Below are 16110 nucleotides of genomic sequence, written 5' to 3'. Positions count from 1 at the left end.
TCCAGGAAGTTCTCTCCTGGTAGGTCCGAGCTGGAGCTCTGGACGAGGAATGCAGGAAGGAGGAAGGAGAATTGTGGTTGCGTTTTGGTCTGCAGAGCATAGTAACCTTTGGCAATTTGCCTTATTTCTCCAAGCCTCTGTGTCCTGACCGTAAATGAGCTCTAGTGAAGAGTAAAGGAAATGATGTGTATTAGTGATCTAAGGCTGCTGCGTAACAAATTACCCCCAAACTCACTCACCTAAAACTGTGACATAATACAGTGGATCTGGGCTGCTGGGTCCTCTAACTCAGGTCTCTTTAGGGGTCAATACAGGCATCAGCTGGGCTGCGGTCCCGGCTCCGTGGAGGAAGGGCTCGCTCATGTGGCTGTTGGCAGGCTTCGGTTTCTTGTGGGCTGATGGACTGAGGCCTGCTGGCTGGGGGCCTCCCTCAGTTCCCCACCCAGTGGGTCTGTGCACTGGGCAGCTCACGATAGCAGCCAGTCAGGGAGCAGAGCCAGAGGAAGAAGGAAGTCACAGTATTCTGTAGCCGAATCTTGGAAGGGACATCCCATACTTCTGCTGTATTCTATTTGTTAAAACTGAGACTCTAGGAGTTCCCTGGTGGCTCAGTGGGTTAAGGAGCAAGCATTGTCACTGCTGTACTATGGGTACCATCCCTGGCCCAGGAACTTCTGCATGCCAAGGGTGCCGGAAAAAAAGAGAGAGAGAGAGACGCAAGAGCCATCTCCCTCATAAAAGGAGATCATGCAGGGTTGGACGCCAGGAAGGGGGGCTCACTGGGAACCACTTCCAAAGCACCCTACCTGGCCCCCATGTATACATAAAGTGCTACTTATTGCCTGCCATGCTTGGTGCTCAATGAATGCAGCAGGCTTCAGTGCTGCACTGACATCTCTCCTTGGAGAAGGTTTATTCTATGGCCCATGGGCACCACCCCAGCCATCCAGAGCTGCATGGATTTTCCCATCTTCCCCGAGGTGGAACCCCATCCCCTTAAGGCAGCCCTCTGGGTGGGGAGCGGGTGAGCCCAGGGCTACGCCGAGGCTAGCAGGGCCTTATTATGCAGCTCCTGCTGGAGCCCAAGGAGGCCAGAGACAGCTCCTCCCAGGACTAACTGAGCTCCTGCAATGTGGGGGGCGGCAATGCAGAACCGACAGAAGGTCCGGATGACACAGCCCTCATGCTTCAGGGAGGACAGACAGACAATAAGCAAGATAAATAATATAGCACAACGCATCACATTAAGTGGGAAAAATCAGGATGTTGCAAATCCACCCAAACTTCCGGTTAGTTTCCTAACACGTGACCCACATGTGGTTAACCCCCAGAGGCTGCGTCATTAAGAAAGCGTAAAGCCTCACTTCTTGGTCCCTGACCAATTCATATGGTTGCTGACAGTCACCTGTGTGCAGCGACACACCCGGTTTGCATGCCGCGTCACCGGCATTACCTCTAAGATGAGTCATGGCAAATAAGTCAGGCCAGCGCCGCTCAATTAATCATGTGTAGGTAACAATGCAGATAACATTTACAGTACATTTTTTATTTTTACCATAAAAACACAAAGCAGTTTCCTGAACTGAAGCGTTCGTCACCAGGGGAAGAATTCTGAGACTGGCGCAGCGGAGAAAACTCAAGGTGCACAGCGCTTTGCTGTCACTTGGAAAGCCCTTCAAACACCCCCACGTGCTTCTGACCTTCTACCAACAGTCCCTGGACCATAACTCAAGATTCGATTGTACATCATTTTATTACGGATGTCACACTGAGCCAGTGGAATGTACACATACATTTTTCCTATACAAGCGATAAGCTTCAGCTGAAGAAAATATTGCTTTGAAAGGTGTGCGTACTCTTTGAAGTTAAGGGGTTAAAAGCCACAAGGGTATTAACTTAGAGGGGATATCCTGAGCAGCGGATGGGGAGATATTCGATGGCGACAAATAAAGCAAAGGAAAAGTGTAAGTTGCCATTAGAAATAGTGGGCCGGGAGTTCCCACTGTGGCTCAGCAGGTTATGAACCTGGATAGCATCCATAGGAGCACAGGTTTGATCCCTGGCCTCACTCAGTGGGTTAAGGATCTGGTGTTGCTGTGAGCTGTGGTGTAGGTCACAGATGCAGCTCGGATCCTGCCTTGCCGTGGCTGTGGTGTAGGCCAGCAGCTGCAGCTCTGATTTGATCCCTAGCCTAGGAACCTCTGGGTCCGAGAACCCAGGTCCCAGAATGGAGCGTGTGGGAACATCCTGTACAATTTACACTCTGAAGGAGACAGAAGCACTGTGGGCTTCCAACCGTGACTCACCCGATCGTCACTGGAGCTTGGAGCGGGGGACCGGGTGGGTGTCTCTGTCTCCCTGAGCAGTTAAGTGGGATCTGACACATCCGCCCTGCCGAGCCAACGCCGAGGCCAGAAGGAGCAGGCAGGGCAGGAGGGCAGTGTGGGAGTTTGCCTGGGAACTTGTCATTGCAGAAGGTCAAGGACACGATTGTGGTCTAGGAGAAGAGCCAGTAGCGATGGACGCACAGAGATTCTAGAGGTGCTAAGAGGGCACCTTTTTCTTCAGTTCCCCAAATACAGCCCACGGGCAACCTCGCGTGGAACTGAAACCATCACCTCTCACCCTTTTGAATCACAGCATTGCCCGTGGCGTCCACATGCAAACCCACCCTGGGGAGTGAAGTGAGGAGAGGTGCCCCCACCGAGCTCCAGGTACCATGTCAGAGCCGCATGCACGGCTCATCTCATCAGCTCATCAACACCACGAGATCAGTATGTGTAGCCCCATTTTACAGACGAGGAAATGGAGGCTCAAGGGGTGAATTACCTACATAGATTTATGGGGTGGAGTTTGAACCTTGGACCTTCTGATACCAGAGCCAATGTTGTGACTAGACTGATAAGTAGGCAGCATCCGCCATGCAGCTCATGAATACTTTATGCGATTGGACAAGGTCAGGGCTGTAAGTGGCCAGGTGTTTTCTACCTGACAGACAGGCCCAGGTGGAACCGCTCCTGGGCAGGCCAGAGAATGAGCTTGTTTGGCAGGGAGGGTCTCTGGGGTTCAGGGAAAGTGGGCGAGTGGAGGGTGGCGGCTGGAGATGCGAGTGGGAATGGAGCACTTCCTGTTGTTGGGAGCCCAGGGCCAGACCCCCTCCCACTCCTCACTGGGTGGTCCACAGCCCCCTGCCTCCCGTATTCATTGGACTGAGCTTGGCAGTCATTTAAATTGATGGGGTAAAGGTTTGCTCTGTGAATCCAGCCACCAACACTAGACATTGCAGTCAAGATCCATTGCTTGGGAGTTAGTGCTGAAAAAAAGCTATTTTACAGGAAATGGCTCCATTAACGAAGTAAAAGAAAATGGGAAAGAAGAGGGGGCCACACAGCCTTTCCTCCCGTCTTTCACAATGACGGGCGGGCGGATTCCAAATCAACGTGAAAGATACGATCACAGCTGGGTTTTTTTGTTTTTTGTTTTTTGTTTTCCCTGAATGCTGAAATAGGGGGAAATCGTGAATTTTCACCGGTCCTGGAGGCTGGAGGTAGGAAATTTTGCTAAATAGGATGCTCCCACCAAGCACGTTTTATTAGCTCCACTCCCTGACGGTGCTTTCAATTTTTAAAACAGTTGTTTTAAAAAGCCTCTGGGGGCACACACAGCAATCTCAGTTAATCCCATAATAATAAAACCCAGCAGCTAAAATGCTGCTGTAACAATCATGACCAGCTCACAGGCTTGAAGATGGATTGTGAGGAGGATTGCCTGACAAGGAGTGTTAAGAATTCACCTCCGATGCCCTCTCCTTCCTTAGCAAGCAGAACAAGGCTCATCTTTCTTGTAGGGCTTTGCTGAGCTTGCCTGAAGGCAGAGATAGATGAGGTAACCTCTCAGCATCCTTTCCCATCCCGTGTAAGATTCATCCTTCGTAAGCCTGCATATTATCCCGCTGGGCTCATGCACCACATTCTGTTTATTCATCTGTGGACAGACGTTTGGGTTGCTTCCACTGTCTGGCTATTGGGAATTCGACCCTATAGTTATAACTGCTTTGTGAAAACTGAAGCATCTTTTTTTGTGGGGGGAGGCGGAGTATGCGGTTTGAAGGCAAATTCTACTTGGGAGCTCCTCTGACCCCATCAACATAAACTCTGGGTCGTAACCAAACTCTAACCCCTGAGCCCAGATCCCCCAGTTGTCAGGAGCCCCCGGGCACCCACAGAGAGCAGGTGTGGGTCCATTCAGTCCTTGGAAGGCAAGGACCCCCAGCCACCCCCACCCCCCAGTTTGGTGGTGCCGCCTTCTCCTTTTTTCACTCGTTCATTCATTCAACTCCATTCACTGGCCGCCCATGGTGTTCCAGGCGCTCTCGGGGAATTGTCTTCCCCGCTGTGTTTGTTACATCACAGCAAGCGCCATCATGGCTTCGCCTGCAGAAGCTGGTGAGCCTGCGAGAACGTCAGCCTTGCATGGGTGTTGGGCTCCATGACCGGAATCCAAGGCAAAGACCCTGTGAAGTCTAATCAGAGGTGCCCTTCACATCCTTCAGGACGAAGCACTGGGACAAGTGAGCATCCTTCCCGCTGATGGGAATGGCGTCCCTGTTGGAATGGACTGCCGCCCCCTTCAGCCACACTCTTGCTCGCTTTTTCTAAAGACATGACACTAAACCACAGCAGTATAGGAAGACGTTGCTCAGTGGATGGTGCCCGGGTGGTCTCTATGCCCAGTGAAACCACATGGCGTACAAGATCTGTTTTCAGAAATTCAGGGGGATGCAGTGGGTGACTGTTTATTGGCTGTGAAACCAGAATGCCTGGATATGGACACCATCTCTGACACTTCCTAGCTGTGTGGCCTGAGGCAAGTTGCTTAACTTCTCTGAGCCTCAGAGAGTCTTAGTCTGAAAATATAGGTGATAGTAGTACCCAAATCATGGCTGTTGAGAATTAAATGTTAAAATGTGCAGAGCATTTAGAATAGTGCTTGGCACATTGGTCCATTGATGGAAAAATAGGTTAAGAGTGAGATAGATGCTGTAATAAAGATCTTTCATATGATGTGTGTTATTTAGAGAGAGGATGAAATAATCTCCCTTAAATATATCTATAGTAGGGTTGGTTCTTATTATAGATGTCCAGCTCAATAGAGGTGAGATTCTTTTAGAGGGGAGAGCATCATAAGACTGAGAGGCCACAAAAGTGTCCCCTAAAGGGTTTGTGAATGGGTAATAAATATGGCCCCGTGAATCACTCTTGTGAGCCCAAGGGCCCCTGAGGCTTTGGTGGAGCTGATGATGGCCTCTGACTAGGAAAGAGCTTGGTTGATGGATTGTTTGATTGATTGATTGATTTAGGCTGTGCCCACAGCATGCAGGAGTTCCCAGGCCAGGGAACTGGACCATAGCAGCGATCAGAGATGCAGCAGTGACAACACTGGGTCCTTAACCCATTGAGCCACCAGGGAATCCATGGAAAGAGCTTTTAAATCATGAAGACAAAACATCCTGGACAGAGGCTAGTCCACTGTGATCAACATCCTTGCCTTTGTTGTGGGAGGGGCTGTCTTAACACACATGCACCCTCCTGTGCCGGGAACGCTGTCGATGAAGAGGATTGTGTCTCCATGGGGGGAGCAGAGGGGGCTGTGGGGCTGATGAAGAGCGCCACTGGAGCCATTCCACCCTGTAGTAGAGAGGAAGAGCCTGCCACCGCCTCCTGGAAGGACCGTCCAGGAGTGTCCCCCCACCCCCTAGTGACAGGCAGTGCTTCATCACTGCCTCCACACCTGCAGTTCCTCTCTAGGCAGTAATGCAGAGGGTCCAAGGGGACCCTTGCTTGAAAACAGTTCTGCTCCCAGGTGGGAGATGTGGAGGGTGTTCAGGAGACGTCTCCTGTTGTGCATGTGGTTCATTCTTTCTCGAAATCCGCCCTCTCTTCCGGGGGTGGGGGGCAGCGGCTGCGCTCAGCACCTCCCAGGGAAGCGTGAGACACGAGAGAAACGGGTCTCAGCTCGGCCCACCTCCCCTCCTCTACCCTCGTGGCCAGTGCGCTGCCGTCGGTCTTCCTCTCTCTACCCCACTCCGGCTTCGGAAGGGGAACCATCCCCCCTCAGGTTGTGTTCATGCCGTGGTCAGCGTTCCGAGGATCCACGCGTGGTCTCTACTGGCCTGGAAGCCTGAGGAGGTTTCCAGCCGCTGTGCAGCCCCCCCCCCCCCCCCCCGCCGCCGCCAGGGCTTGAACAGGGAGCTCCAGCCGCAGACTGTTGGCCGGACCCGGGTCAGGTGGTTTGGCCGAGTGGCATGTGTCACCATCAGTTAGGTGTTCTGCAGACCTCTTGTGGTCTCTGGGTTTCTGCTGTTTTGCTCTTAAGACGCTGCCTCCTTCTCCATGACCGCAGATATTCAGACGTGCAGTTTACCCACCCTTCATCCATTCAGGGTCTGACTAGCAGACACCTGCTGGTGACTGACCTGTGGGCCGACTCTGCTAAGCTTGGGGACCAGGCAGGGCCCTGCCCCCTCGAGATGCTCATCGTTCAAGGCTTCTTCCTTAAGGTTGGAGGTGGGTGGGGAGGAGGGAGGGACATTAAAGGCTTCATCTGCAGAGTTCCTGTCGTGCCACAGTGGTTAACCAACCTGACTAGCGTCCACGAGGATGCGGGTTTGATCCCTGGCCTCTCTCAGTGGGTTCAGGATCTGGAGTTGCTGTGAACTGTGGTGTAGGTCAAAGACGTAGCTCAGATCCCGTGTTGCTGTTGCTCTGGCGTAGACCGGCGGCTGCAGCTCTGATTGGATCCCTAGCCTGGGACCCTCCATATGCTGCAGGTGCAGCCCTAAAAAGACAAAAAAAAAAAAAAAAAAAAAAAAAGAGGATTCACCTGGGGAAAGATTAAGGCAGGGACTGTTCACTGAGGGTGGGTGGGGTTAAGGGGACCAGCGAGGGATGCTCAGGCCCCCAGGGCGGTAATGATGGAAGCCAGTACTACCCCAGCCCAAAGGGGCAAGGGGAGGAAGGAGTGTTTCGGAGCCAGTGAGGACCAGAGCCCACAAGAGGGTTCACCCACAGGCCTGGCTTCTTACTTCAGGAGCCAAAAGGAGGTCACCTGCGGGTGGGGAGCTTCTGAACGAAGACCTGGAGGAGCTGCCTGGGAACTGCCTGGCGATTACACACCAGATAGGACACGGTCTTTGTTCTTGAGCGATTTATGCTCTCACTTGGGAAAGCAAACCTTATACAACACAACGACGGCAGAGGAAATAAAAAACAGTCAAGGCGAGCCCAGCAACAAGCAGGATATACCAGTGGCAAAGGCAGCCTGTGGCTCTGCCTGGTGGCAGGGGGGTGGCACCAGGGCTGTGCTGAAATGCGCACATGGAAACAGGAGGGAGAGATGCCGAAGGGACGGGAGGCTGTTGGGTTGGCACGGCTGCTGGGGTAGGGGCTGCTTTTTCGGCAGCCCTGACCATTTTAGGTTCGGGGTTATCTTCGAAGAAAACAAAATGCTGTCTGCCTTGCTGGATTCAGGCTCATTTTATGGCTATTATGATGTCGGACTGAGCACCGCAGGAATCGGGAAACTACAGCGCAGGTGATTCTGCCGCCCCAAATGGGCGTTCTGAGTGAGGCGGGCACTCCTCCGCTTAAAGGTTTCTTCCCAGTTTCTGTCTCCTCCGCCCCCTGACCAAGGGTACAGAGTCCCATCAACCCAGGCAGGGAGAGGCAGGTTTGGCAGCACGTTCCTCTCTCCTGCAGGGGTTTGCCCCTAGACGTCCCTTCCCGTCTCCTTCTGACACTCAGCTCAGCATCTCGGTACCCGGGCTCCTCCCTGACGCCAGTATTCCTGCCACGTGGCTGGTGATAAGATGACACAGATAGTACATGTCAGGTGTGATGCCTAAATATTCTAAGACAAGGGGCTTGCGGGTGTCACTGTGTGGGTCGGAAACAAGGGTGCCTTGGAGAACAACAGGCACGAAGCCTTCCCTGGAGCAGCTCCCACACCAAGCCCAGCGCACCCCTCTTCTCATTTCAGCCCCCTTCGCAGGACAGCTGGACGCCCCGCCTTCCGCGGAGACGTCATGGGGGCGTGGCTGCCCCGCGTTGGTCCGACCATGGCAGCGATCCTGGTGATTTGAAAACCAGTTTTATTTGTGAAGATGCCCGAGTTTCCCCACATTTCCCAAAACAGCGCCTTTCATTGGGCACGTAAAGCCCAGGAGAGCAGCCCTGGGGAGAAGCACAGCCGAATTCACAAAACACAGGATAAACGGCTGCCTCTCAGCTGTGCGACTTCTCGTCGTCTCGCGCATCCGTTTTCCTGCTGCAAGAACGGGTCCTCGGGCTCTGGTCGGCGAGTCCTGTGTGTGGGCCTGTTACCTGCTGAGCCCTCACTTGGAGACTGCAGAGGTTAGCTCCTCGCTAGACCCCATCGCATCCCCGTGATGTCTCTGCTTTCCATCAGCCCCCCTGCCTATTGCGGATCTTCTTGACACGCATGCCTTTATGCCAGCTCCCTCTGAGCCTCACAAAGTGTGCGGCTGGACCAGCAACACCGGGGAGGCACGTCGTGGGTGCTCGATAATGAAAATGCCTGGCCTGTGGCAAAGGGGAGCCAGAGGTCGCCGTCTGGCCCATCCGGTTGTGTCCGCCACTCCAAGGCTATCTTCCAGAATCACAGGTGGTCAGCACCAACCGCTGAACGTACACCCTCCCGAGAACCTTCCAGGGCTCTGCCCTCTCCCCATCTGTGCCACCCTGGGTCCCCAGGTCCTTTGACTCAAGGCTTTAGCATTTAAACTGGCAGATGATGTAACCGGAGGCTCCCTGGAAAGGGCCCCTCCCTCTAGCTCACCCACCTTAGCTACAGCGTTCATCAAAAATGATTAATGTTCCAGAGCCCTTGAGAATTATCTGGGTCACACCTGGCCATGCTGTCACCAAACCCCGCAGTGCGTTATACGTCACAGTGAAGGAAGCCACCCCCACTAACCAGCCCCCAAGACCTGGCTAGCACACCAACCAGACTTTTGCATGAGGGGGGCCAACCGCCCCCTCCCAGGCTGGACAGTTTGTACGTCCTGTCAGTCCGATGCTCAGCCAGAGACCGTGGCCACCTCTCTTTCGGCAAGACCCAGTTTCCACAGCTCCACCCTCTCGCCCAGGAGAGCAGGACCAAAGGAGGAGGCAGGGGGACTTGATGCCAACACGTAAAATAAAAAGAATTGTAAACTGCATACTTGTGTTTTGGATAAGATGTCAAGAAAGCTTTCTTCAGTTATGGAAATTCCTTTAAAATCAACAAAACCCCATGGGTTGTGTTCTTTGGTGAGTTCTTCCTGTTCTTTTGCCTCCTTTTCATTTTCACCGTAAGAATCCATAACCAGCCTAAAGAACAAGTCTTGCTGCATAATACAAGAGCAGTAGAACTATGGGTGATATTAATAATACTGTACATTTATCGAGCATTTTTCAACTTTAAAGCCCTTTATAAATATTAACTAATTAATCCCCTTAGCAACAAAGTAGTTACTTTGCGGGCTTCTAGGCATATAATTCAAGAATGGCCTGAATTATAAATCTCCCTGTGGAATGATTTGCCATCTCTTTCAAATATACCGCATTGGTTGAGATGCTGTTTCTGTCTTCTTCTGAAGTCAAATTTTAAAAATCACTCTAAAAGAAAAGCGGAAAAGAAAAGAATTCTAGCTGCAGCCAATGTATCCTAGTTGTCAGCTTGCTTGTGCTAAAGGCAAAAAATGTTTTCAGCACTGAATCTCATCTAAGGCTTGCTGACTACTAACCATGCCCTAGATGCTAGCATCTCTGATGGCTCACATAGAAAATTCCAGAAACAAACATCCTCCATTCTATTTAAGTGTATTTAAAAATAAAACAGACATCAATACTAATATTGCTCTGGGCTATTATTGCCTTAGGTGTTTTTCCTCTTTCCTTTCTGAGGTTGGAATCAATAGACCAGCAAAGACAGTGGGTACAAATGCTCCCTCCCTTCTCTGCTCCCCCCTTCCCCTCCTGCTTCTGCACCTGTGGGTGTGTTTTGCGGCTGCCTCACTGTTGAGTGCATTTTCTGGTGCGAAGCAGTTGCTCAATAAATGCTGATACAAGGGCCTTGGAGAACGTGAGCAGCTCAATGTTGGCACAGACATGTCAGCCAAAGCCATTTGTTCCCAAAGCCTCCCCAGGGGTCCCTACAACTGAAGGGGTGAGTGACAGGCCTCACGAGTTCTGAGGGGCCGTCCTCTTTTCGTCCGGAAGCTGGGATTGGCAGCTTGAGAGCAGAAGCTGATTCCATCTGAGGCTGCAAGGGGGGAAAAAAAAGGCCTTGTCATGCCTTACCCAGCATACCTGCCCAGCCTTCCTTGCTCCGTGGATGCCCCTAGGCTGTGCGTTGCTCTCCTCCGAGGCCCTCTCCCTTTTTTCTCCCTTCATGGCTCTCTTTGATTTTTATCTTAAGCAGGCTTTGTTTTATAGCAAAGTTACCTCCGTGTTTTTTTTTCTTGCGGGGGGTGGGGGGGTGCAGCGTCCTAACTCCTCTGAGAAATGCCTGACTTTAGAAGAGAAATTTCCAGGAAATTGCCAAGGATCCCAGCATCCCAGGCTCTGAGGTGCACAGAGGGACCCCAAGGCCTTGGTTCTTCCTCAAACTGTCCCTTAGGAGTCACTCAGAGATGAGCCAGGCTCTGAGACTTGTCCCACTGAGATGGTTCTGTGGGATTCCTAAGATGTCTGAGAGTTTCAAAGAGTCTGTGAAATTCAGAGCTGTCTCGGGGCTGACCCAGCTGCTCACTGGCAAGACCAGGGGGATATCATTCACTACCCCACTCAATGCCAAGTCCTCTAGGGTCTGCTGCTCCGAGGGATGCTTCCTTGGTCCCCCCCCCCCGCTTCCAAACAGAAGCCATTGGGTCCAAGCATCTCACACCACCACTTACTGATGCTCTAATAGGTGTTTCTTACTGGAGCTTTTTCACAGACAGTAGGAGCTGCTAACTCTTTCTGAGCAGCTGATACCAGGCTCTGTGCCCTCTGAGGCCTTCCATCATCAGGTTCTGAGGCCTTCCTGCAAGGTAGAATTCAGCAAAGCCAACTCCAAACCTGCACAGGCTGTCCCACCCACGGGGGCTGTCCTGGGCCACACAGCTTCAAGGCACAGACCTGGCACCCAGACACTTGGGCCAATGGCAAGATTGGCCCCAAAGCTTGGGCTCCTCGTCTGTGAGGCAGGCTGAGCTTATCCGCCATGCAGGGCTGTCAGGAGGCCAGGTGATGACACAAGGGTGCAGGTCGAAGAACCCAGCCCTTAGGCAGCTTCCTTCCTTGCTTTTATGGTGGCAGATGCTCTCAGGGCATCTATTCCAGGCTCGCTCTCTAGGAATGCAGGCCACGTTCCCAGGTGGCCAGTCAGGGCGCCTGGAAGCCAGGATCTGGCAGAGACTCCACATGGGGTGGTAGCCCCTCCCCGCACCCCCGCCCAGGTGCAGAGCCCACACCCCCCTCTGTTTACCAAGCAGGCCACTCCAGCGCGGCTTCGTTGCCAAGGACAACGGTGGCTTTCCTGATCTTATTCAGCTGTTTTATTATCTCTCCCACAATAGAGAGAAGGGACATGTTCTAATGAGGGGAGGATACGACAGGGCTCAAAAGCAAGAGGAACCCCCCCACACACCAAGTCTGAATGCTGATGCTGCGAGAGGAAGCACATCTGGAGCAGCTTGGTCAGTGGTCCCTGCTGGCCAGGTGGCCACATCTGCAGCCCAGATAGCGGGTCTGGGAACAGCCCAGGGCATCGCAGTTGCGATGGGAGGAGCTCATACAACCAGGAGCCTGACCTCTCCAATGCCAAGTGGCTGGGCCTCGACTGCCCTGTCCCAGGCTGCACTGAGGTGCCTGTCCATGCGACGTCCACCCGGAAAGCCACGGCCTGCCGTGGCCCCAGCCCTGTTACTCCCCACGCCACAGGGCAGACAGGAAGGGAGTGAGGCCGCCCACCCGTCAGGCTCAGTCAAGGGAACCCATGCGGCTTCGCAGAAACGGTAGGTACCAGGGATCGAGCTGGACAGGGAAGACTGCAGCCTCTGGGCAATTCTGATGAATAGTTGCCCTGAGGAATTCCAGAGTGAATTTTTAAAAAGCCCCCTCAAAGGGAAAAGCGAAGACCTGACCGTCAGGCAGACGAGGGACCTCCTAGGACAGTTTGCAGAGATGCTCTCCGGCAGGTGGTTCTCTGCTCCCAGGAAGGGGATTGGATTAGCAACATCAGATGGTGCGGAGGGTGGGGCGCAGGGCCTCTGCGTGGGAGTCAGGCAGGGAGTACAACTGCCGGGATGGAGGTGACAGGCCGGGACAGCCACCCAAGTCCCAAAGGCAGCGCCAAGGCCAAAATCGAGAGTGGCGACAGGCGCCGGCTGGCCTGTTTCACCCCAGGAAGCTGCTCCGTGGCTCTGGATGGTGCCAAAGTGGAAGAACCAGGGAGCCCTGCCCCGCCCCAGCCCAGCCCAGGCAGGCGTGGAGCCAGGTCCCCCAGGGGGCAAAGGGCACAGGGATTTGGCAAGAGACTGAAGCTGAACAGGGAAGAGCTCCCTTCCCTGACTCACGCCTGGCTGTCTAAACCTGCTGGAAAGAAAATGCCAAGGCGGGAAGAGGAGCCCGGCTACCACTTGACTGCCTGGGAAAGAAGGCTGGACAAGGGCCAGTCGGGTAAGGATGCAGCACACCTGCCTCCCGCAGCCTCCCACAGCCTGCCCGGGGCCTCAGGCCCGAGTTGGCACGGAGACCATTCTAGCGGCACTGTGGTGACAAGGAGGAGTTTCACGTCAAGTGCACTCCTAGGAACGGGTGGCCCTGCGGTGGCGACGAGGTTTGGCCAATGGAGAGACGCCGTGATATCCCACTGGGCCTGGACGTGCTCCACCTGCTTGCGGGGGGCGGGGGGGGGGCTGGCCCTGCTCGCCGGCAAACTGGGGAGAGACTCCCATATAAAAATCAAATCGTGGCTGTGCGAATCAGCAGTTCTCCATCAGAACTCCTTCCAGAGAAGCTCCTTCCTAAGCCCTTAACATCCGGAACAGATTGACAGGCTGCAACCGCACTTGACAAATGTGCCAATGAACCTGAGGTTGAGCTCAAGCTTCCCCTTGTGTCTCTGGCTCTGAGCAAATAACAAACAAGCATGTCCTCAGATGTATAGGCTCAGCATGTGTCTGGGAGATCGCCGTAAATCCCATTATTTTACAGGATAGACGGTCTTTCCGGGTGTCTATGATATGTTTGGAAAGTTAACTTTAATAAATAAAGGGGGGTGGTGGTAGTGGAAGACCTTACTGCATTTAAAATAAAAACACTGGAGAGGGGGTTAACCCTTTGAAGACCAGGCATTCTAAAGAGAGGTGATCTTTCTGGCAACGTGATTCGCAAGGTAGGATTTCAGGTCTCAGAGACGGAGCAGTAGTTCAGCTCCTGACCCGTGGGGCTGATCTTTTAACTTCATTTTCTCCTTCCTAAAGTAAACACCCCTTTTTAAAACACCACTCTTTCCTGAATGGTGTTTCTCTGCTGGGCTATCTATTAATTGTCAGTTTATTTAGCAAACCTAGTTTGCTTGGGGTTGACGGATCTGTTTCATATCCTTCCTTAAGAGAGACTGGCTTATCTTTACAAAAAAGTGTTATCAGGTGCCTGGTCTAAGGATCATTACTTTGATTTATTGCTTCCTCTGTAGCAGACACCCAAGAACAGGTTTTCCTTAAGCCATAGCTGTACTTTTTTTTTTGTTTGTCATAAATATTCGGTGCCTCTCGTTTATGCCTTAAGTGCTGAGCGGATTTGGGGGCCAGACGTCTCGGGAGTTCAGCCAGGCACTGTCTCCCTGGTCCCTCAGCCTCTGATGGGTGAGACCGTTTCCAGGGCCACAGGATGAAGAAGCCAGGGGACAGTGGTAGCAGGAGCAGGGGATCCTGGTTCTCGATTTCCCGGCAGCCCCAGCTTCCTGGAACTTTGGAAGGACCTGCCCAAGGAGCTTTCCACCCAGAGCCAAGATCCCCTACTGGGTACGTGAAGGTCCCTGGCAGGCACGTTCCAAGATCTCGGGTGCATATGGGCTGGGAGGGGACGGGGGCGAGTGAGGCCTGAGTGGGCCTGGGGGATGCCCCAAAGTTCAAAGGCCTGAGAGGAGAAGTCATTCTAGCCTTGGTTTGTTCTTTGTCTCTGGTGTTGGCGCGAATCATGTGCTTTCCCTCTGCTCTCCGTTTCTAAAATGAACATCTGAGTAAGGCTTTTATATTTTCCATTTTAAGAGAAATTCGGAAAGTTCAGAGAGACTGGGGCTTTCCCCAGATTTTTGTCCTAAAAAAAACCCATCCCCAAATATGTGTATATATAAACATCTGTCTCGTATACACATGTATCAGAGGTAAGTCTTGCACTATCAAACTCTGTCCTGGCCGCACGGGAAACAAGAAGAACCTCATGCGGGTGTTTCTGAGCAAGACCCCTAAGTACTAGTTATTTTGAGAAGAAGAAAGACAAGGAAAAGAATGAGTGGAAGTTTCAGCCTTTCCTAAACTACCGAATGACCCGATAATACTCAACTAGTTGAAATGTTAAGGGAAGTTGGAAAGATGAAAGAGCAGAACAGAATTTCTTTGTGGTGTGCATGTGTGTGTGAGAAAGAGAGAGACGGAACGAACCTTTCCATTCTTAGAACCATAACACTAACTATTCATGGCCAAAACTACTACTGCAGATCCCATTGGCTGCGAAACCCCATCAGTCATCATTTCGTACTATTTTTGCTCCTGTATTTCAGAAGGGGTGGCAATAGCAAGCCCGCGGCATTCCTTTGGGTTTTGTTTCCGTGGGAGTGAGGAGGGGTGGGGAGAGCTCCCTCGATAGGCAGATCCCAGCCCTGCCTTTGCTCAGGGCTGCCAGTTTGAGGAGCATGTGGCTTGTGATCCTTTTGTTCCTGTGGAAGCAAAAAAAAAAGGCTCTGGGTAAAAATAGGGTTTTAAAGTCTTTTTAAAAAATGAATAATGCACATCAGAGCTGATGGCGAGGGAGCTGGGTGGGGCCTGGGAGAGCGCGAGCTGGGAAAGGCTGGTGTGTCCTCGGCAGCCCCTGCTCCAGGCAGCCCCCCTCCCCGACCTCCTCCCTGGATTCCCTCGGAAGCAGTGCCTGGGGGGCAAACGCAAGATTCCACCTTCTTCTCCCATCCCTGCTTTTACGATTTCAAGAAAGTCCACTGGCCCCGGGGCCTTTCACTGGAGGCAGGCGGACAATCGCTGGGCTGCTGCTCTAGGCTCAGCTGCCTCCCATCTGCTCCCGTTTCTCAAAATGTCCCTCCCGGCCTCCTTCTGTCGCTCCCTGAAGCTCTGCTCCTTTGCTTCTCCCCTTTTTTGTCCTGTTTATTCTTCTCTACATTTTACTTAAAAATTCCCAATCTTGTCATCAAACTCCCTTGTTCTTAGTTCACCGACTTCTACATGTTTTATTCTCAGCAGCATCGTCTTCCTCTTTGGCATTTTGGAAAGAATTTCAGCTCCAGCCAAGAAAGCAGGCTCTCGGGGGCTTGTCCAGGAGACACCCCCCACGAGGCAGGGGCAGGAGGCCCGCGGGGTGCCAAGGGGCCCTGGCCTCTCCCATCTGTCACTGTTTTCTTTTCTGTGACCCTCGACTTTGAAGCAGGAATGGGCTCTTCCATGAGTTAAATAAAAACAATCGATAAAATCAAAATTAAGGCTCCTGGAGGAGGGTGGGGACTGTTGCTTCTGCACCAGCCTTGGGTCCTGGTTCACCCCTGCCCACAGCGCTTGGCCCCTGCACACCCAGGTTCTTGACCGGGGGGTCACCTGTCACTCCTCACCTTGGAGGAAGGGCTGTGGAGAAGGTCGTGGCGGGTCCTACTGATAAAACCAGCAGCGACTAACCTCAGAGCTCTCGCATCCCAACCTTTTATGGTTTTGTAGACGAGGACTCTGCGACTCGGAGATGTTAAGGCCCGTGGCCAGTGGCTCAGGATTGCTTGGCCTAAGAGATGGTGTGGAAGCCGGGTACCTGGGCTCTTTCCACCAGGCCGCAGTGCCTCCCAAGA

The 16110-nt window shown here is 52.8% G+C and overlaps 2 protein-coding genes across 7 annotated transcripts in view; both read left to right on the top strand.

The window, feature by feature from the left end:
* LOC146398502 (uncharacterized) overlaps positions 1-9913 on the top strand; it is a 28658-nt gene extending 18745 nt beyond the window's left edge. For 4 of the 5 annotated variants that reach the window (XR_014819070.1, XM_084981397.1, XM_084981396.1 and 1 more), the window contains one exon: positions 8038-9913. Coding sequence is in view for 3 of the 5 variants with exons in the window: in XM_084981397.1 (XP_084837523.1) it covers positions 8038-8214 (177 nt within the window). In the remaining 2 variants the exon portion in view is untranslated. Of the gene's footprint in view, positions 1-1601; positions 1847-8037 lie in introns of those variants that run through there. The other variant, XR_014819071.1, reaches the window with a different exon arrangement.
* Positions 9914-12215: 2302 nt separating this feature from the next.
* LOC106505250 (uncharacterized) overlaps positions 12216-16110 on the top strand; it is a 96031-nt gene continuing 92136 nt past the window's right edge. For both annotated transcript variants that reach the window (XR_014819064.1, XM_084981395.1), the window contains exon 1: positions 12216-12722. Coding sequence is in view for 1 of the 2 variants with exons in the window: in XM_084981395.1 (XP_084837521.1) it covers positions 12350-12722 (373 nt within the window). In the remaining variant the exon portion in view is untranslated. The remainder of the gene's footprint in view (positions 12723-16110) is intronic.

Source organism: Sus scrofa, chromosome 11 (genome assembly GCF_054392235.1).
Source record: "Sus scrofa isolate SSC_HxYL_T2T_F1_AM1 chromosome 11, Sscrofa_HxYL_maternal_Yorkshire_Landrace_v2.0, whole genome shotgun sequence".
In the NCBI taxonomy this organism is placed as follows: Eukaryota; Metazoa; Chordata; class Mammalia; order Artiodactyla; family Suidae; genus Sus; species Sus scrofa.
Note: the sequence above shows the minus strand (reverse complement) of the source record. Positions and strands in the feature narration are given on the sequence as shown.